The 22773-nt window shown below is 44.4% G+C and overlaps 2 protein-coding genes across 2 annotated transcripts in view; one reads left to right on the top strand and one right to left on the bottom strand.

Annotated features, from left to right (window-relative positions):
* Positions 1 to 1591, bottom strand: part of SHROOM1 (shroom family member 1) — a 33967-nt gene extending 32376 nt beyond the window's left edge. The window contains exon 1 of the mRNA XM_075275059.1: positions 1434 to 1591. The gene's annotated coding sequence lies outside the window, so the exon portion shown is untranslated. The remainder of the gene's footprint in view (positions 1 to 1433) is intronic.
* A 16728-nt stretch (positions 1592 to 18319) lies between these two features.
* On the top strand, positions 18320 to 22139 carry GDF9 (growth differentiation factor 9). The gene is made up of 2 exons (XM_075276442.1): positions 18320 to 18533; positions 21226 to 22139. Exons 1-2 carry the CDS (start codon positions 18401 to 18403, stop codon positions 22137 to 22139), a joined length of 1047 nt encoding a protein of 348 aa, XP_075132543.1. The 5' UTR covers positions 18320 to 18400.
* The last annotated feature ends 634 nt before the right edge of the window (positions 22140 to 22773 follow it).

The following is a 22773-nucleotide window of genomic DNA, read 5'->3' as shown; positions in this document are numbered from 1 at the left end:
GATTACAAGCCACGGAAGGATTATTTATGCTACAAGATTATAAACCACAGCGGTTACTCTGCGTATTCAACCACAATTCTGCTGTGGCAGAATTCAGGAAAATTCGCTGTAATGGGATTTCAGTGGTGGACATGTCTCGAGTCAACACAACCATAAAAACCCCCTAAGAACACTGCACTGGTTAAAGCCTGGGCCTGCTGTCCAGGAATCGTGGACCCAGCACATGTGGCCTTATCCTATAGGTGTGTATATGTATAGTGCGGGTGTGTAGAGACGAGGCCAAGTGTCAGTTGTCATTCTTCTATGACCTAGCGTATCATTTACCGTAACAGAAGATCCCTGAACATAAAGATAATAACAAAGACAAACATTTCCTCTGGGTCTTTCCCTTTACAACACCCGCGGCCGTACATTATACCATAGGATCGCACTATTAGGTCATATCACGTGTCTATACGGCCATGACGGAGCGAGATGACACATCACCGTGGCCTTTGATACAATGGTGACCAGGTTAGATCTCCAATGTAAACATACATTCATGTCAGCAAATGGACAAACCCTTCCATTCCAATCCTAATACCTAGTCATAATATACGGTATTCTATGCCGGCAACCTGATGCTAAACAGAGCCATTGCAAAACTTTCCATATGTTACATCTGCAAACGTTCCTGATCGGTTTAATGCTATATTACCAACATAGATTTGTCAAGTAGCAGGTAACATATACTATTATATCGCTATTGTAGTATTATATTGTTATTTTATACTATTATATACCTACTATTGCATTCTATATGTAACTATTGTATTGTTATTATATAGTTGCTACATTGTTAGTATTGTATCATTATATAGCTATTGTATTATATTATTTCATACTATTATATAGTTATTGTATTATTATTATTGCATTGTATATGTAACTATTATATTGTTATTATATAGTTGCTACATTGTTAGTATTGTATCATTATATAGCCATTGTATCGTACAGTTATAGTATTTGCAGCATTATAAAAATCACTTTGAAACACAACATCCTATGGTAGATATACGGCACACATTTTCTGCCTGGGCACGGTATTTTTTTTTAAAAGGGGAGGATTGTATTTTTTATTTTACCTGCTATTCACTGAGTCTATGCACCTCCATACATACATACGGTACCACTCCGTCCACCATGTAAACAAACAAGGATTGATCTGCACCAGGACCCACAAAACGTAAGCGTAAGCGCAACATTTGCGATTACCTATTGCATGTCAGACCCCATGTGCAGCACAGCATGAAGGGTTAACCACATAGAGCTTTGTAGCATGTCACTGTGCCACAGTCTCTGAGACAAGCCTGGCAGCCATTTGTCTATACAGCTACTTGAAATACTTTGCTGCTGTTAACAGAAGATCTTAGCAACAAGCTCCCTCTTACCTGGACTGGAGCACCTCAGTCCATGGCCATGGGAAGACACTCAGATCCCAAGGAAACAAGGCAGACACTTCAGAGCCTGGAGAAGGGGCCACATCTACTCCAATGCACCCTGGATCCTGCAAGGAATTGCTTCATCTGGGCTCAATCCAAACTAAACAGTTGCAGCCTCACAGTTTCTCCTCTTCTCCCCACTGGGCTCTGATCAGAAAGGTAACTGGCAGGGTTTAGGTTTCCCATCCAATGACAGAGGAGGGGAGGGACAGGGAGAGCGAACCTGAAACTCTGATGTCACTGGAAACACTTCAACCTGAGCCAAAGTCTAGAGAGAGAAAGAAGAATACTTCAGGGTGACAAGGATCCGACAAAGGGTTAATCTCCTTGTTGTCAGACAGCACATGGCGCAGGCGGGGAAGGCGCAGCTGCTAAGGGGTTAACAAGAAGGGGGGGGGCAAAATAATGCAGGATACAGGGGTATAACAGGGTGCAAAAAATGTCCTGCTAAAATGCAAACGTAAAATACACAAGTGGTTATGTGTTTGGGTTTTTTCCTATTGAAGTAAGGCAGGGTTCACACTACCATTGGATTCCGTTATGGACACCTATCATAACAGACACTAATGCGGCGTTCATACTTGCGCCCGTATCCGCCCTTTCTGTTTCTACCTAAATCCCCGGAAAAACTGCATAGGGCATGTCCAACTTTGTGTCCATGCAATAAAACTGGTTTCCCCGCAGAGGGGCTGAATACAGACACCGGCAGCATACCTCCCAACTTTTGAAGGAGGGACAAAATGTGCGTAGCACGCCGCGGCAAATTTAGCTCCACCCACTTTTATGTTGACTTCGCCCATTCTCATTCATTTTTCATGTACCCCCACACAGTATAATCCTACAGTCACCCGTAAATTATATGTCCCCCCTCTATCTCTCCCCCAGTTTCATATACACCCTTCATCTGCCCCCAGTTTTGTGTCCCCCCTCCATCTCTGTCCCAGATTCATGCCCCCCATCTCTGCCCCAGATTCATGTCCTCTCCATCTCTGCCCCCAGATTCATGTCCTCCCATCTCTGCCCCCAGATTCATGTCCTCCCATCTCTGCCCCCAGATTCATGTCCTCTCCATCTCTGCCCCCAGATTCATGTCCTCCCATCTCTGCCCCCAGATTCATGTCCCCCCTCCATCTCTGCCCCCCAGATTCATGTCCTCCCATCTCTGCCCCCAGATTCATGTCCCCTCCATCTCTGCCCCCAGATTCATGTCCCCTCCATCTCTGCCCCCAGATTAATGTCCCCTCCATCTCTGCCCCCAGATTCATGTCCTCTCCATCTCTGCTCCCAGATTCATGTCCCTCCATCTCTGCCCTCAGATTCATGTCCTCCCATCTCTGCCCCCAGATTCATGTCCCTCCATCTCTGCCCCCAGATTCATGTCCCCCCATCTCTGCTCCCAGATTCATGTCCCCCATCTCTGCCCCAGATTCATGTCCCCCCATCTCTGCCCCCAGTGTCATGCCGTCCCCTCCTTCATCTGCCCCCAGTTTCATTTTCCACCTCAATGTCTACACACAAAAACCACTTAAACTCACCTTTTCCTCTCTCCCCCGCCGCTCTCTCCGCAGTTTTGCTAATACAGTTGTAGGTGCGATGTGACGTCATCACATCGCGTCTACACAGCCACTAGCCGGAGTGCAGCGACAAAGCAAGGAGCTCAGCTGTGACAGCTCCTTGCTTTAGTTGCGTATGTATTCGGGACATACCTCCCTCCAACCGGGACCACGGGACACGTCACCGAAATCGTGAATGTCCTGCAGAAATCGGGACGGTTGGGAGGTATGCGGCAGTTTGCTTTAAAAAGCCATTGTAATGAATAGGTTTTAAAACTGACCCCCGGGAAGCTGTCCCCTATGCAGTTTTTCTGGGGCTTAGGATGGAAACCCCATGGGCAGACATGGGCGCAAGTAAGAACGCCCCCTGCCTGATGGCTATCAGTTACTATCCGTTATAAGTCCTGTGCCTATAGAATTCAATGTTAAAAAAAATTGGCATCCGTCAAGAATCCGTTTTTTCAAACGGACACAAAAATCCTGCATGTAGGATTTTCTGTCCGCTGGAAAATAACGGACTTCTGACAAATTGGATGTAAATGGATACTAACGGACAGAATAAATAATTCCAATGAAATGAATGGAAATTTTTACGGATTACTGACGGTTTAGCTAGCAATGGATTCCCCTGCCTTGTGCCAAATAGAATAGTGGTACACTTTATGTGGCAAAGGGATGCAGGTCCCAGCAGCCAGTTCCTAAAATCTTGTAACAGACAATAGCTACGGACACTACTGACGGCCACCAACGGTAGTGTGAACGCCCCCTTAATAGGGGAGAATGTGGCAGCATTGCTTTTAAGTTACAGACCACTTCTCCGGCTGGACTCATGAAAGTTTGGTGAGCAGTGCTTCTGTTATCTCTGTATGTAAGACCAGAGATAACTGTGCAGTTTACACCAAGCACCAGCTCGCTGCTGGGCTAAGCCAAAAACCAGGAAGTGGAGGGAAGAGGAGACAGGATGGCAGGTGAAACCCTGTGATGGGAAAACTCAATTAAAGGGGTTGTCCCATAACAAGGATCCTATCTATACTGCTAGTTTATGTGGATTTAAGACTTTTTCTAAATACATTGCTTTATCAAAACTGATTTGTTTGGTCGCTATCGTTATTTGTTCACTTCATTGTTTACATACGTTTCTATGACCACGGACCACGGGCTTATCTGCTCAGTCCCCAAGTGACGTAGCTGCCTGCTCTCAGGGTGGTAAGGAGGGGCTGGGAGCAGCTCAGAGCTGTGTATGTCTCTGCCACAGACAACGGAGTTCCTCAGATAGGGGAGGGGGGAGGTGAGAGCTCCAGGATTTCTGAGCTCTTATCTCCTGCTCCTCCACTTATGAGTCGGTTTAATTGAATTTGGCTGATAAGGGCTGAGATAGGGAGTCCGATATCTCTGTATGTATTGCAAACTGACTCAAATCCAGCTCTGCTACATCAGCCTCTACATCTGCTTCATACTGTGGTAATTCATTTACAACCAAACCCTCATTACTGACTGCAAACATAGCAGATAGCAGAGCAAGTGGAACCCCGCCCACCAATGTGCCGAGAAAACCAGGAAGTGAACAGAGCACACAGCCTGCAGGCAGCTGAACAAGCATGATGGGAATACCCCTTTAATGTAGACATGTACAGTGCAGAGCAGAGGTGTAACTTGAAGTTCCTGGGCTCAATCCAAAATCTGTAATGGGTTCCCCTGCCTTGTGCCAATTAGAATAGTGATATACTTTATGTGGCAAATGGATTCAGGTCCCAGCAGCGAACGCTACCACTACGCCTCCCATATCTATGGCCCTGGTTCAGAGTGAAGATACTCAAAACTCAACATCGTACAGCGCTAAGATGATGCCAGCTCAGGAGTGTCAGCTGTAATATACCCTGTAGCCCCTGTGATCACAGATAACTCTGACTGTACAGTATGTGCTTAAACCCAAAGGGGTAGTTTTGTGTATCCAAAAAGTTTCCATTGGAAACTATAACTTACTCTAGGTTCACACTAGTGTCGCCTCCCTGTTGTTTGGATCTGTCGGGGACCAGAACAATGGAGAGATAGACCGCGAAAACAGTAGTTACACACTGAGCCTGGTCAGACCCCATCGACTATAATGGGACTAGTCAGGTGTCCACCATTTTTTAACTGAAACCTTTGTGTAGAATTCTTGTCTCCACCGATTTTCGGTGGACACTGCAGAAGAGTCTCTATTGGATGTCAATGTAGCCAGATCGCACAAAATTCACAGAAAAATAAAACAGATTATGGCTTTCTGAATTCTGCGGAGAAATAACTGAAAAAAATCTTAAGTGTTAAGGTTGAGTTTGTAAGATACTAAGGTTTGTTACTATCCCTTAAAGAGAACCTACAACCAAGTCTGAAAAGTCCAGTGACATACATATTCTGATACACACTGTCACCCTGAGTATTTTGGGGTTTAGTTTATCATAGTCTATTCAGTTGTTACACAGATATAGTGTTGATGTTGACGCTATCTTAATTTATTCACTTCATTGTTTACACTCCGTTTCTATGGCTCTTGGGATTATCTGCTCATTTATTAAGTGATGTAGCTGCCTGCTCTCAGAGGGGGAGGGAGGGGCTGGAAGCAGCTCTGAGCTGTTTGTGTCTTTTAAGTAGCGGAGTTTCTCAGATAGGGGAGTGGGAGGTGAGAGCTCCTGGATTTCTGAGCTCTTATCAGTCGGTTTAATTGAATTTGGCTGATAAGGGCTGAGATAGGGAGTCCTTTACCTCTATATGTAATGCAAGCTGACTCAAATCCAGCTCTGCTACATCAGCTTCACACTGTGGTAATTCATTTACAACCAATCCTGTGCAAGTGCAACCCCGCCCACCAATGTGCCGAGAAAAGCAGGAAGTGAAGAGAGCACAACAGCCTGCAGGTTAGTGAACAAGCGTCATGGGAATACCCCTTTAAGGTATACTAGCCGAGTGGGTGGTAGCACTGTGGATTATCTGGAGGAGGGGGTCTCTGTGTGCTGTATGTCATGCACTTGGCTAGTATACCCGCATTTGCATCAACATTAATAGAGCTTATATAGTTGGAATAGCTGAACAGATTTGGAAAAACAAAACACTGAAATGCTCAGAGTGACAGCGCCGATCCGATGATGTAAGTCATTGGAGACAAGTCCTCATTAAAGACCTTTCACCACCAACTCCAACTCTTTGTGTCCTTAAATAGAATCCACTCCACTGATTCCGGTACAGCTAGAAAATTTTTTTTGTGACCAGTTACATCCATGCTTGTCTGAGTCTGAGTGCCATGGTGTCCTACATGAATATTTAAAGAGGACCTTTCACCACTTTTGGGCACATGCAGTGTTATATACTGCTGGAAAGCTGACAGTGCGCTGATTTCAGCGCACTGTCGGCTTTCCCGATCTGTGCCCGGTGTAAAGAGCTTACGGTGCCGGTACCGTAGTGCTCTATGGTCAGAAGGGCATTTCTGACCATTAGCCAGAGACGTCCTTCTGCCTCGCGGCGCCTATCGCGCTGTACTGTGGAGCGGGGAGGAACTCCCCCCTCCCGCTCCTGATAATGCTCGTCTATGGACGAGCTGTGTGAGCAGAGGGAGGGGGCGTTCCTCCCCGCTCCACAGCACAGCGCGATAGGCGCCGCAAGGCAGAAGGACGTCTCTGGCTAATGGTCAGAAACGCCCTTCTGACCATAGAGCACTACGGTACCGGCACCGTAAGCTTTGTCGGGAAAGCCGACAGTGCGCTGAAATCAGCGCACTGTCAGCTTTCCAGCAGTATATAACACTGCATGTGCCCAAAAGTGGTGAAAGGTCCTCTTTAAGGAGAATCTGTCAGGAAAAAGAGTCATCATATAACTGTAGTATGATATAGAGCCCCGTGCAATGACCACTGTTATATGTCCAGCTATGAGACTTTTGGCATTACTCTGCGATTACATCACCGTTACAGGTCAGATGAGATACAGACAGTCCTGCATCGGCACTCGGACACGCCCTGTTGCACTATTCTGTTTATCTTTGGTTATACAGTACATATTATAGATGTATGTGATTTCCTACAAATCTTTTGTGAATTGATATTCCTGGGTGCATATACATAAATTTACATGGGTGTAATATGAGAGATGATGGATGTTAAAGGGATTCTACCATAAAAACCTTTTTTCCGTGGATAAGACGTCGGTATAGTCTTTAGAAAGGCTATTCGTCTCCTACCTTTAGATGTGATCTCCGCCGCGCCGTTCCTTAGAAATACCGGTTTTTACCGGTATGTAAATTAGTTCTCTCGCAGCGATGGGGGCGGGTCCCAGCGCTGGAAATGCAATGGGGGCGTCCCCACTGCTGCTCGAGAACAGGATCCTGCGACGCCTCTATCTTCTGCTGGATCATCCCCTTCTTTCCTCGTCTTTCTTCGGTGGCGTCACCTCCGACACCTGCGCAGTTGGTTCTGCCAGTGAGACACTAGTAGGGCCGACCGTGCATGCCGTCATACCGCCCAACCATCCCGGATTCTGCGAGACATTCACGGATTTGGAGTCCTGTCCTGCAGTCCTATTCGGCGGGAGGTATGTCCTGGTTTCAACTCATCTGCGTCCTGAGTTTAATATCACCCTTCAGCTACCCCTATGGTTTAATGTCTCCTTCCAGCTGCCCAAGTTTCATGTTCCCCTGTAGTTGCCCCCAGTTTAATGTCCCACTTCAACTGCCATGAATTTGTTGTCCGCCTCCAACTACCCCCACTGTTCAATGTCCCCCTCCAGGTGCCCCAGTTTCATGTCCCCCTCTAGTTTCCCCCAGTGGGGCACCAGTTTAATACTGTGGGGCAGTTTGAAGAGAACATTATAATGTGGGGGCATATAATGTACGGGTGACTGTAGGAGGATTATACAGTGTGGGGGCGCATGGAAAATGAATGAGCATGGGCGGGGTCAACATAAAAGTGGGTGGAGCTAATTTTCTGTTTTTCAAAAGTTGGGAGGTATGGCGCCCCCTGTGCAGAGCTGAGGCATCAGTAGGCAATCTTTCTACAAAGTCTGTTGCACGTTCCTTTATAGGTTGAGGTTATATAAGAATGGGAATCAAAGGCCTATGTTTGCATTGACATGCCTCAGCAGTGACACATGTTGGCGGTATACAGTGGAGGGCACGTCTGATGTACTGTATACAGTACCTCCTACAGCATAGAACAACTTGTCATTACAGCTAAAATTGTCCATGTTCTTGATTTACCTGATTTCCCTTTCCACCATAGGGCAAGACACGGGAACATTATGTGCTGGCATAATCCCACTATCTAAATATGTTACACAGAAAACAGCATCTGACGGTACTATATATAAATCAAGAAGATTTGTTACCATGGTATCTACTCATTTCTATGAAATAATAATAAGATGAAAGTTAGGCAAACTCAGTAAGTCACCTTGAAGATTCTGAGGTCTCTCCTTTGACGCACCCACTCCCCTAATAACTGGCCCGTTCGCAAAAATGGTCCTAATGCAATCCGAGTTCTGGTTTTATTTTCTAAACTAGACCGTTGTCTACATATGGTTTTTGGTTTGGCTAATGTCTTTTGGCTACTTTTACGGATCAGATATTGGTTCACAGATTCGCTGTCTGAAGGTTCCATTAAGATGCCGGACACCGACTTGACCTCCTTAAGTAACCCATGAAGGTTAATTTAGGCTAGGTTCACATCTGCGCCATTGGAAACTCTACCGCATAAAAGGATCAAAATCGGTGGAGAAAAGGCCTGCACGGACTGCTGCTTTCAGTATAAAAACGGAGGACACCTAGCGGACCCCATTATAGTCTACGGGGTCCACAGGCAATTGCTCTTTTAGCTGTCTGGCTCTCCATCATTCAGCTTCCCTGGTGGACTCAAAAAAGACCCGTGTGCATATATGAACCTAACATCCAGCATCAGTCACTGTGATAAATCTCGCCCATTTTCAGAGTGACTGTCTAAATTTACACTGTCTAACTCAGGGGTGGGCAATTAATTTTCCCGTGGGGCCACATGAGAAATAGTAGCGGTTCTAGAGGGCCATGCACACAGCGGCAAATTGAGCTCCACCCACTTCTCAGCTGACTCCGCCCATTCTCAATAATTTTTCCATGTGCCCCACAAAGTAAAATCCTCCTACAGTCACCCTAACATTATACACCCCCAGATTATAATGTTTCCCTCCAAATATCCCACAGTATTACGTCCCTCTCCTGGTGCCCCAGTATAAACCAGCAGAAACTAGAGGGGACATTAAACTGGAGCAGCTGGAGGGGGACATTAAACTGGGGGCAACTAGAGGCAGACATGTCCCCCTCCAGCTACCCCCCATGGTTTAATATCCTCCTCCAGCTGCCCCAGTTTAATGTCACCCTCCATCTGCCCCCTAGTTTAATGTGCCCTCTCCATGTGTATTCAGTGTAACTGCCCCCCTACATCTGCCCCTAGTCCCCCCTCTTGCTCACACATGCTGTCTCTTCTCTCTCTATCATCCAGTAGCCTCCATTGCCGGCAGCTTGCAGCAAGCACACAGTCCCATGTGGCTCCGCCCACTAACGAGTCATAGCCTATCCTGGTGATAGGCTGTGATGACATCATCACAAGTTCTTGAAAAAACTTCCACTAGCTATGCGGGCCGGTGAGAAGCAGTCAGAGGGCTGGATGTGGCCCGCGGGCTGGACATTGCCCAGGTCTGGTCTAACTATTAGTAAATCTGAGACATTGGCTGCTACAAAGGACTTGTTCTCTTTGAAATATTTTTGATCCAAGGTTCAATAGTTTAATGGGAAAAAAAAACTCTGCAAGTAAGAAGGCTTTCCAAAAATAGAAATGTTAATAATTTATTTATGTACATTAACAAAATGCAATTTCAATTAAGAAAACAGAAACCTAAATATTAGGTGTCAAAAAAGCATCTATTCTTCTAGATATGCTTACACTCAGATTTTGAAAGAACTCGGTAGCCGGTTTGTTCCAAACATTGTGGAGAACTTAAAGAGGACCTCTCATGTCCTCGGGCACATGCGGTTTTATATACCACTAGAAACCACTCCGTTGACTTTCCTGTTGCGTGCCCTGGGGCAAGAAATTTCCGTGCCATCACCGATAGCTCTTCACTGTCAGAAGGGCGTTCCTGACAGTGTAGCTGGGTTGTGAGGAACGCCCAACCTGACAGCACTGTCCATAGCCCTGTACTGTCAGAGGGGGCATTCCTTACCACCTAGTGATGACGCTGAGAGGTGAGAAACGCCCTTCCCTCCTGGCTGTACTCATCCATAGACTGGGGAGGGCGTTCCTCACTGATCAGCGTCATCATTGGGTGGTAAGGAACGCACCCTCTGACAGTACAGGGCTATGGACAGTGATGTTGGGGAGGGCGTTCCTCACAGCCCAGCTAGACTGTCGGGAATGCCCTTCTGACAGTGAAGAGATATCGGTAATGGCACCAATACCTCCAGTCCCAGGGCACATGACGGGAAAGCCGACAGTGCACTGAATTCAAGACACTCTTGACTTTCTAGCAGTATATAAAACCACATGTGCCTGAGGACACGAAAGGTCCTCTTTAACTAAAATCTTCTGTGGATGTAGACGTGCTCAAATCCTTCTGTCTCTTCATGTAATCCCAGACAGACTTGTTGATGTTCAGATCTGGGCTCTGTAGGGGTTGTATCATCACTTTCGGGACTCCTCCTCCGAAGAGTCTTCATACCTGATATTGATGTGACACTTCTATTTCTAAAAGCAGGGGCATAACGATCATGGTTGTAGAATCGCAACTGGGCCTGGTAAGGGACAGGGCCCGTGGCCAGCTGGAGATGGCTGGGGCCCTGTACAACTATGCCAGTATTTGGGCAAAGCCTGGTTCCCTGACCACTATACATACTAGCATAGGCGAGGTGACTTAAAATAATAAATAGTTATACTCACCTCTCCTTGGCTCAGCGTCCTCTCCGGCGTTCTTCCATCTCCTGACTGAGGCCTGTGATTAGGCTCCAGAGGTCACATGGGTCGCGGCAGCATAATGACGTCCGTGCGCCCCCACGTGACCACTGAGGACCAATCACAGGCCTCAGCAAGGACGTCGGGAAGATGGCCAAAGATGCTGAGGATAGCCGGAGCCAGGATGCCCAGGAAAGGTGAGGTAAGGTGAGTATCCAGTACCCATGAGCATACAATACTGTGGAGGGACACTGTTGGGCATATAATACTGTGTGGGGGTCACCAGTGGGTGAAAAATGGGGTGCTGGGGGGCCCGGACAAATGTTGCACCCGGGCCCATGGCCCCCATGTCAGTGTTCTCTAGATGCCTCAAGAAAGAGCCAGTCAGAGGTTTATCTCTATCACACCAGCCAGACATGGCGTCCAGTTTCCGCTTAGCACTGGCACATCAGCGACACCCCAGAATCTCTAGCCATATGTCCTCCTAATAATAGTCTATGAAAATGTATCAGGAGAATTTCCAGAATGTGATGTGAACTTAGTCCTAATTTCTACATTCAGGATATAAGACTATCTCTGACAGATCTGATGTTAAACATTTATTTTTTGCCAGTAAACAAATCGCAATAGAGAAATCCTATAAAGAGATGAGGAATAAGCCGCTCGCTCTGCGCAGTGCAATACGACCATAGTGTTCTCACTTGTAAACCGATAAAATAGGAGCTCGCGCCCTGACGCTTCATTATGCAAGAGGGTTATTGTACTTTGGAATTTCTAAGCAGGATTTCAGAAACTAGAACTGAGGAGGACAGTAGCTGACCTTTATACAAGAATGTGAGACAATTCGCCGTCTCTATGTGAAGAGCATGGTCAGGGCAGGTCACGTGACGAGCGAAATTCCAACGGAAAATAAAATTACATTTACTATCGGCTGAACTGAAATAACTTCAATCAGACAAAAACTTGTCCCGTCTGGTTTCTTGTTTTTAGCCAGGACACACTGTTAACACTTACACGACATTCACGATTGCGTCAGGAAATCCATCCAGGCGAATGGATAAACAGTAGAGATGAGCGAGTACTGTTCGGATCAGCCGTTCCGAACAGCATGCTCCCATAGAAATGAATGGAAGCACCTGGCACGTACACTTTGTCAGCGGCCGGTCGCCGTGCCAGGTGCTTCCATTCATTTCTATGGGAGCGTGCTGTTCGGAACGGCTGATCCGAACAGTGTTCGCTCATCTCTAATAAACAGCCCATTTAATGGTGGACACGACATTGAGATTTTTTGGGTGCCTGTTGGTGTCTAAAATTATCAAACCCTGCACGCCAAAATTCTTGAACGAAAAAAGCTCACACTATTGGGAATTGCGACTTTTTAACTGATTTGCAAATTGTTATAACTAAAAAACCCCTTTAGGCTAAGGACAATTCTCAGCACTGCGGAAAAACCACGGCGGGAACGCATCACAGTTCTTCCCATGGCGCTTTTAAACAGAAAGTTCGCAGAATTTTCCTCCATGGACTTCCTGTTACAATTATATCTATGGGAAAGCCGCCGGCGTTTCCGTCGATATAATTGACATGCTGCGATTTTCAAAACCGCAACGGTTTTGGAAATCACAGCGCTGTGATTTGTTCCACAAAGTGGGCATGGGATTCCCATGAATCCCATTCACTTTGCAGTTACTGTATAACGCTGTGACTTTTCCTGCAGCAGGCAAATCGCGGCCTCTCCGATCCGTGAGGCCCCACGTTGTGGAAACGCAGCCTTTTTGTTGTTGAAGATTTTGCTGTGTTTTTTTTTTAATCCAAAACCAGGAGTGGATTGAGCAGAAGGTAGAAGTATAAGAGCTTCCTATATATTTCCCATTCCTTTTGTAGCCGTTCCTAGGTTTGGCTCAAAAAAACGCTGCAAAATCTTCAACAAAAAAGCTGCGTTTCCGCAACGTTTCAAGACATAGTTTTATTATTTAATACTGCTGTTGAGGGGCCTTTAAACATAACCCAGTATACGCTTCTCCCCAGGCCTCTGTTTCCACCACCGCTTGTCTGTATACAGGTTCCTGTGCTGGCGGCCATGACTGCCAATCACAGGCCTTAGCAGTGACCTCTTCACTAATGGCATGTCACATGTTATGTGCTGTTTGTGAAGAGGTCACTGTGATTGGGTGCCAATGGTGACGTCGAAGAAATCGAGGCCTAGGCAGAAGTGAGTACTGATTTATTATATTAAGATCCCTCTGACTTGCAATACCCTTTTAATAAGATTAATCCTTCGTTTTGTTTAAATGTTGAAAGACTGGTGAACCTATCGGCGTTACGTGCCGATCCTCTATGATAGCGGCCTGTCTTATCTCCATGGAGCCTGGGCCGGAAGTATAAATACAAAAAACGTTAGTCACAGGCTTGCCCAATAATTCCAGAGAAATGTAATCCGAAATATAAGAGGTTAACAGGATGTTTGGTAAAGCCTTGAGTCTGCAGGCAGGCAAGATAAAATGAAATTAGGAATGATTAACCCAAGGCAGCAATATGCGAAAGCAAACAGCTGCCATTCGACTTGTGAAATCTCCTATTAACCCTCAAACATCAGACCGCCGGTAGCTAACAGGGTTGCTAAAGAGATTTCTAGCAGTAAATATCCACCAGACGCTCCACTATTGGGTTTAGGATATTGGGGCCCTTTGACCTTCCACACTTAGGAATGGTGGAAGGAGCGACGGTAGCGTCGTAATGGTGGAAGGAGCAACGGTAGCGTCGTAATGGTGGAAGGAGCGACGGTAGCGTGATAATGGTGGAAAGAGCGACGGTAGCGTCATAATGGTGGAAGGAGCGACGGTAGCGTCGTAATGGTGGAAGGAGCGACGGTAGCGTGATAATGGTGGAAAGAGCGACGGTAGCGTCATAATGGTGGAAGGAGCGAGGGTAGCGTCGTAATGGTGGAAGGAGGACAGTGGCGTCGTAATGGTGGAAGGAGCGACGGTAGCGTCGTAATGGTGGAAGGAGGACAGTGGCGTCGTAATGGTGGAAGGAGCGAAGGTAGCGTCGTAATGGTGGAAGGAGCGACGGTAGCGTCGTAATGGTGGAAGGAGCGATGGTAGTGTCGTAATGGTGGAAGGAGCGACGGTAGCGTCGTAATGGTGGAAGGAGCGACGGTAGCGTCGTAATGGTGGAAGGAGTGACGGTAGTGTCATAATGGTGGAAGGAGCGACGGTAGCGTCGTAATGGTGGAAGGAGGACAGTGGCGTCGTAATGGTGGAAGGAGCGAAGGTAGCGTCGTAATGGTGGAAGGAGCGACGGTAGCGTGATAATGGTGGAAAGAGCGACGGTAGCGTCATAATGGTGGAAGGAGCGAGGGTAGCGTCGTAATGGTGGAAGGAGTGACGGTAGTGTCATAATGGTGGAAGGAGCGACGGTAGCGTCGTAATGGTGGAAGGAGGACAGTGGCGTCGTAATGGTGGAAGGAGCGAAGGTAGCGTCGTAATGGTGGAAGGAGCGACGGTAGCGTCGTAATGGTGGAAGGAGCGATGGTAGTGTCGTAATGGTGGAAGGAGCGACGGTAGCGTCGTAATGGTGGAAGGAGCGACGGTAGCGTCGTAATGGTGGAAGGAGTGACGGTAGCGTCGTAATGGTGGAAGGAGCGATGGTAGTGTCGTAATGGTGGAAGGAGCAATGGTAGCATCGTAATAACGTAACTTTACCAATGTGGAGGTATCAAGCTTGACGACAGGTAACTAGTGTATGGTGTATGGTTATAGGGTATCATAGGAGGTCAGCCATAACCCCGGTATTCTGGATCACCTCCTAACCCATGGGGTGTTTGGCCATAACTCAACCCATGGAGCCCCCGAGACTGGAGACCTCCACAGCAATGAGTTGTGTTATGGCCTTTCTTTTATAATCGGCTGCAACCTTTTGGATTATTCCTGATGTTGTTCAGTCTCTGCACATAGTACACGGCGCTCCCTGGAGGCTGCAGCAGGGATAGCAGAGTGAATATCAGTTTACCACTTGGAATAATCCAACTGGTAATTGCCTGATGTGGGGGCTATAAAATGGGCCAATGTGTGTGGGGCGTTATACTGTTTAGGGGCCAACAATAAGGGATTTTTTTGACCTGCAAATGAGAAAGCAGTTCCAATAAAGAGGGGGCATGGCCTATACATTTTCATTACAGGGGCCCCCAGATATATTTTTGATGGGGGCCCCGAAATGACAAACCTATCTCTTCTACTAGCTAGCCATCAATGTTCTGGAGGTAGCTCTCAGCAGTGCTAGGCCCACTGTGGGGTATCCAAACTTGTCCAAGATGGTTTAGTCTCTCACACACAGTCATAGGCTCTTAGCCATCTTTACACTGAGGAATCAGCATACAGACACTGGTGTAGAATGTCATCGCCCGGGGAAGTTGTTCCCCTTCCTTACACCAACGGTGGGGGGTTCCTCTAGCTGGACAGGTTGGGGTTTCTCTTACTTCTTATATTAACCCTAATATGTATGATATTCTGCATTCTGTATGTATGATATAATGTATCCCGTATGCATGATATAATATATCCCGTATGTATGATATACTGTATTCTGTATGTATGATATAATTTCTTCTGTATGTATGACGTAATGTATCCCGTATGTATGACATAATGTATTCTGTATGTATGATATAATGTATTCTGTATGTATGATATACTGTATCCCGTATGTATGATATAATGTATCCCGTATGTATGATATAATGTATTCTGTATGTATGATATAATGTATCCCGTATGTATGATATACTGTATTCTGTATGTATGATATAATGTATTCTGTATGTATGATATACTGTATCCCGTATGTATGATATAATGTATCCCATATGTATGATATAATGTATTCTGTATGTATGATATAATGTATCCCGTATGTATGATATACTGTATTCTGTATGTATGATATAATGTATCCCGTATGTATGATATACTGTATTCTGTATGTATGATATAATGTATCCTGTATATATGATATAATGTATTCTGTATGTATGATATACTGTATCCCGTATGTATGATATAATGTATCCCGTATGTATGATATAATGTATTCTGTATGTATGATATAATGTAATCCGTATGTATGATATACTGTATTATGTATGTATGATATAATATATTCTGTATGTATGATATAATGTATCCCGTATGTATGATATACTGTATTATGTATGTATGATAGAATATATTCTGTATGTATGATATAATGTATCCCGTATGTATGATATACTGTATCCCGTATGTATGACATAATGCATTCTGTATGTATGATATAATGTATTCTGTATGTATGATATACTGTATTCTGTATGTATGATATACTGTATTCTGTATGTATGATATAATGTATTCTGTATGTATGATATACTGTATTCTGTATGTATGATATAATGTATCCCGTATGTATGATATACTGTATTCTGTATGTATGATATACTGTATCCCGTATGTATGATATACTGTATCCCGTATGTATGATATAATGTATACCGTATGTATGATATAATGTATTCCGTATGTATGATATACTGTATCCCATATGTATGATATAATGTATCCCGTATGTATGATATACTGTATTCTGTATGTATGATATACTGTATCCCATATGTATGATATAATGTATTCTGTATGTATGATATACTGTATCCCGTATGTATGATATAATGTATCCCGTATGTATGATATAATGTATTCTGTATGTATGATATACTGTATCCCGTATGTATGATATACTGTATCCCGTATGTATGATATAATGTATTCTGTATGTATGATATACTGTATCCCGTATGTATGATATACTGTATCCCGTATGTATGATATAATGTATACCGTATGTATGATATAATGTATTCCGTATGTATGATATACTGTATCCCATATGTATGATATAATGTATCCCGTATGTATGATATACTGTATTCTGTATGTATGATATACTGTATCCCATATGTATGATATAATGTATTCTGTATGTATGATATACTGTATCCCGTATGTATGATATAATGTATCCCGTATGTATGATATAATGTATTCTGTATGTATGATATACTGTATCCCGTATGTATGATATACTGTATCCCGTATGTATGATATAATGTATTCTGTATGTATGATATACTGTATCCCATATGTATGATATAATGTATTCTGTATGTATGATATACTGTATCCCGTATGTATGATATACTGTATCCCGTATGTATGATATACTGTATCCCGTATGTATGATATAATGTATTCTGTATGTATGATATACTGTATCCCATATGTATGATATAATGTATTCTGTATGTATGATATACTGTATTCTGTATGTATGATATAATGTATTCCGTATGTATGATATAATGTATTCTGTATGTATGATATAATGTATTCTGTATGTATGATATACTGTATCCCGTATGTATGGTATAATGTATCCCGTATGTATGATATAATTTATCCTGTATGTATGATATAATGTATTCTGTATGTATGATATACTGTATTCTGTATGTATGATATAATGTATCCCGTATGTATGATATAACACTTGTACTACATTTTCTGATTTCGACATGTCTGGCAAACATTGGACCATTCTTCTTGATTGGAATCTCTTACCCAAAATGGTAAAAAAATGTACCTGCTTGTAAAATTGCCTAAAAAAACCCCTCCTGGTCTGAATTGCAACAGAATCTACCGCAAACCTGCAAGGCATAAAATAGAGGTCGGAATCTCAAACAATGAAGAGTATTCATCGCTTAGAAAAATCAACCCATCTATGTAAAGCTCTGCCAGGTCGAGAATTCCACCGGCTAATTAACCGATTAGTGTAAGGAAGGTTTTAATATTGGGCACATCATGTAGGGAATGTTACGAAACACCGGGCACAAACACATGATGGATTCTACACTAAGTACTCAATGGGTGCGCTGGTGACCAAAGGTAAACCTACGCCGGAACATGAAACATACAAAAGTGGGGACAAATTGGTGTCATGGTAGCCAATATTCTAATATCTTCAGTTCAGTACGTCCATGGCCACATGGTCTCCAAGTCTCCAGCAGTCAAAGAGTTAAGGTTTTCCTAAGAAAAACCAGCTGGAGCCCATTTAAGTGAGTAAGTAGCAGGGCAGCCTCCCTTGAGCAGTCTGCTTATTGACATGGAGGGGTTTGGCTAGAAGACGACATCTCCTCCAAGGAATGGCTGCGGCACTCTTCGTGGCTGTGTTGTACTGCTCCACCTGGCTGCTCTCCTTCTCTACAAGTGATCCAGAACTTGTGTACGACGGCCAAGATTTCGAGCTGCTCCCCCCTTTGCTCAAGGAGCTGTCAGGCCGTCCGGGCTGGAGAAAAGGAACGGCGGTTCCCCGGTCAATAGCCGTCAAGTACATGAAAAAACTTTACAAGATGTCGGCCACCAAGGAGGGTGTACCCAGGGTGCACAGGAACGCCGAATATAACACCGTAAGGCTGTTCACGCCAAAGAGCGAGTGTAAACCAGGCTCAAAGGTGGACACTATAGGTCAGTATGAAAATGTCATTTTTTTTTTTTCGTTTGAGCCTACGTATTCTATATATATATATATATATATATATATATATATATATATATATAATTTTTTTTTTTTTTTTCTATATATCCTATATATTCTCATAGTTTGTGTCAAGTTACACCCCTGTGCACCACATGGTTCATTCTGTTCCTTGCTTATCCGTAGGTATAATTGACATGCTGCGATTTCCAAAACCGCAACTGTTATGGAAATGGCAGCGTGTCTGCTGCGAGTATTTTTCTGCAATGTGGGAATGGGATTCACTAGATTTACTAGAATCCCATCCAGTTTGCAGCAACATTTAGGCCACATAGGGCCCTGGCCTTAAGACTGGTGTAGGAAATGTGCAAGTGCAGTGACCCCTTCTCTGTCTATATAGTAGTGGCCACGTAATTACATTATATAGTTACTATGAAACAGTGTGCAATGTGACCAGAGAAGAGGTCACAGTACTCGCACGAATGCCGCATCCCTTCCAGACAGCTGATCTGTGGGTGTCCCAGTTGAGACTCCTTCACTGATCTTATTGATGTCTTATCCAGGGGTGAACCTGCCTTTTTCGCCGCCCGAGGCGGACGACAGAAAGCTGCCCCCCCAGGAGGAGGGGACAGAGCGAAGGGGGCGGAGCGAAGGGGGCGGAGCGAAGGTGCATTGCGGAGCGGCGTTAGCAGGCAGAGAGCAGGCACGGAGATGACCTGCTCTCTGCCTGAGCGTGAGGGGAGGCCGCTGGAGCAGCGCTGCTCCAACGGCCTCCCCAATCCACCGCTAGGTGACGCTAAGCCAGTCCAGGACAGCTTGTCCTGGACTGGCTTAGGTAAGCAAAAATGCTGCCCTCCCCGGGGCCCTGGCATAGGTGGCCCTGGAGGTGCGGCGCTGGTCTTATCCTAAGGATAGGTCTTCAATAAAAAGTAACATGGGAAAAAAAAACCTTTAACCCCTTAAAGACAACAGGTAGTTTGTATGTTAATGCTCAGCGACTTTTTCTATATTTTCTCTGCCCGTCTTTCAAAATTCATTGCTTTTTAATTTTACTGTGGACTTGGCTATGTGGGGGCTTATTCTTTGCATGATGAGTTGTGCGATTTCCAGGGGTCTCTGTATTCTTACCCCTATAACTATTTTACTGTCTTGTTGCCGGAGATATGTCAGGGCTCTTTCTTTGCGGGACAAGTTGTACTTTCTATTGGCACCAATGTTTGGTATGCATGTTATTTTTTGTTTACAACTTTTTATCCATCCGGGTGCAGCTAGCAGTTTTTAGGTCCGGAATCTGAGGCGACCTCAGCGTCAAATTCCGGACCAAAAAAACCCTGTTTAAAGGTTACACCACAGGAAAACTTTGTCACTTAACCACACTGCAATTCATTGACCTTAGGCTTTGTCCAGGCTACTGATGGTTGGGAGGGGGGTAATATTTAAGGGCTCATTCCTGTGCCGGGTAGAGGAGGCGGAGCTTCGGTGGCTTACTGGAAAGGAGTTGCACAAATTTGGACATTATAAAACATACAAGATACAACTGTTTTACATGACCCAACCCAACGTTTTGGGTTTGGCCAGAGCCTTGCAGCCTCATGACCTCGTGGTTGCAGAAAACCTGATCTCTGCTGCCAGTGTTATAATATTTTTACCAGGGACATGACTGCTGTCCTGCTAGTACACAGAGTGGTAAGGGGTAAGATATTAGCACATGGCAAAAACTATATAATTTTGCAGTCAATGTGCTGATACCAATCTGCAGAACAAAGGTCACGTAAGAAACTGAAACCCTCCTCACCCTCAATTTCAATTAAACGGTGCCAACAGGAAAGTTTTAGTGAAGTCTAAAATATGAAAGTAATAGGTTTTGGAAGCTGGTGTGGTAGGAATCGGTCAATTCTAAAAAGCAAAGGGGAGAGGTTTCTGATGTATATCTATATATACACTAACAGGAGGACCTGGCTTTGCACAGGTATATTTAATTTTTGTTTGTGTAGTGGCCCCATAAGAATTGCACTGGTCTGTTTTGTATGTCGTTTGTGTCTGGCCATAAGCGTCATGTGATCATGTGTATCTCAGTTTGGATGTATGTGGAAAACCTGCGATCGGTTGTTATGGATACCTGTAGTAAAGCTGTGTGAATGTGACCTTGTCCTCCGACATGTGATGCTGTGTATCTAATCCTCCGATGTGTAATACTGTGTGCTCAGCTGTGTATTTAATCCTCTGATATGTGATACTGTGCGCTGAGCTGTGTATCTAATCCTCTGGTTGGCTATTAGTTTTGGATACACCTGAAGTAATGCTGTGTACATGTTGAGTGACTGTGTGTATGGCAATTGGAATACGAGTGAAAGACTTGCAGGTTTGTATTGGCTAATGCAAGTCATTCTTTTGGGAATACTGTATCTCAGGAACGGTATGTCCGAGAGAGTTGAGGCCTGGTCTAAAACCTTCTCAGACACCTTATGTATCTGTGTGCCAAATTTGGTGAGAATCGGTACTGTCTTTTGGTTGTGCATAAAGAACAAACAGACAGAAACGTGTGTGTGTGTGTGTGTATATATATATATATATATATATATATATATATTAGTAGAATAGAGAAATTATTTTATGTACCTAAATTAAATTCTTACTCTACTAGGTCAACTTTATAATTTTTTTTTTTCCCTCCAACTTTAGGACATCAGAAATCCCAGGACTTGACTTTTAATGTTGACGGTGTATCTGTCTTGGAGCAGAACCTTCGATCTGTCTTGCTTTACTCTGTCAATAAGCAACATTCCTCCTCTAACGTCACTTGCTTATGTTCTCTGGAAATCGCAAATAATGAACTTGCAACCCAAATCTGTCCCAGAGTCCCTCATACCTTTGAATTCCAGCTCCGAAACAAGCAGAGATGGGCTGAAATTGATGTAACTACTTTCCTTCAACCATTTGTTTCGAGGAGGCAAGTTATTCATCTGTCCGTTAATCTGACGTGCCGTAGGAACGAGTACCACCATATTTTTGAGATTATGGGCCCTTTACAAATGACAAGATCTCCACCATGCCTACTTCTGTATTTAAATGACACAAGTAACAAGGCCTATCACCGACGGAAAATGCGGGTGGAGCCTCTAAACTGGTCTAGTAAACACTTTATGCCACACCTAAATGATATACCAGGCAGTAAAGCATCTCGCCATCGTAGGGGCCAAGACGTCGAAATGAGCAGGCCAACTGTAGACGCCGCAACTTACAATTTGAGCAAACTCTTCAAGGAATATGCGTACCATCAAAATGAATGTGAACTTCATAAATTTCGACTTGGTTTCAGTCAGTTGAACTGGGACAAATGGATCCTAGTACCCCATCGGTACAGTCCAGATTACTGTAAAGGAGATTGTCCTCGGGTGGTGGGCCAGAAGTATGGCTCCCCGGTGCACACCATAGTTCAAAATATAATCTATGAAAAAGTAGATTCATCAATTCCTCGGCCTTCTTGTGTCCCGTCTGAATATCGACCAATGAGTGTACTTACGATTGAACCGGATAACTCTATAGCTTACAAGGAGTATCAAGATATGATTGCAACGAGATGTACGTGCCGTTAACCTTCTTTAGTCTTGTCGCCCATGCCAGCTTGTGTAATAGTCACCTATTTTTCTTGAATTGAATATTACATATGATATAGCTAGGCACCTTCTAAAAAAGACGGGATTGAAAATAGCATAGTCCATCAATTATACAAAAAGTTAAATAAATTAAATTTCAAAATAATTAACGTTTCCCCTCCCCAAAAAATGACTCCCCATACGACCAAGTGGGCCACAGTAAATCGAGAACAAGTATGTGCAGTGGGAAGCCCAAGGACACAAACTGACTGGTTTTCCACGTTGCGGAAACGCAGCTTATTTTGTTGCATTTCATTGAGCCAAAGTCAAGCATGGCTACCAAAGGAATGGGAAATATGTAGGAAACTCTTATACTTCTCACTTCTGCTCAACCCACTCCTGGCTTTGGTTAAAAAAAAACGCAACAAAGCCTGCTACAAAGTCACGCTTCCGCAACGTGAGGCCTCTTCCTAAGGGTCCATTCACATGGAGGAAAATGGTGTGGAATTTCAGCACTGAAAAAAAAGCCTCCCATTGACTTCAATGCTAGCAGAAAAAGGAACCCATTGAAGTCAATGGGAGGCTTTTTTTTCAGCGCTCAAGTTCCTCACCATTTTCCTCCGTGTGAATGGAC

This window comes from Leptodactylus fuscus, chromosome 5 (assembly GCF_031893055.1).
Source record: "Leptodactylus fuscus isolate aLepFus1 chromosome 5, aLepFus1.hap2, whole genome shotgun sequence".
Classification (NCBI taxonomy): domain Eukaryota; kingdom Metazoa; phylum Chordata; class Amphibia; order Anura; family Leptodactylidae; genus Leptodactylus; species Leptodactylus fuscus.
This window is presented reverse-complemented; position numbering and strand designations above follow the sequence as displayed.

What these genes read in the sequence shown, in the direction of transcription:
- GDF9 (XM_075276442.1), top strand. Translation starts at nt 18,401, where the DNA reads ATGAAAAAACTTTACAAGATGTCGGCCACCAAGGAGGGTGTACCCAGG. An exon ending in CTCAAAGGTGGACACTATAG is followed by an intron (nt 18,534 to 21,225) that starts GTCAGTATGAAA and finishes CTCCAACTTTAG; the next exon opens with GACATCAGAAATCCCAGGAC.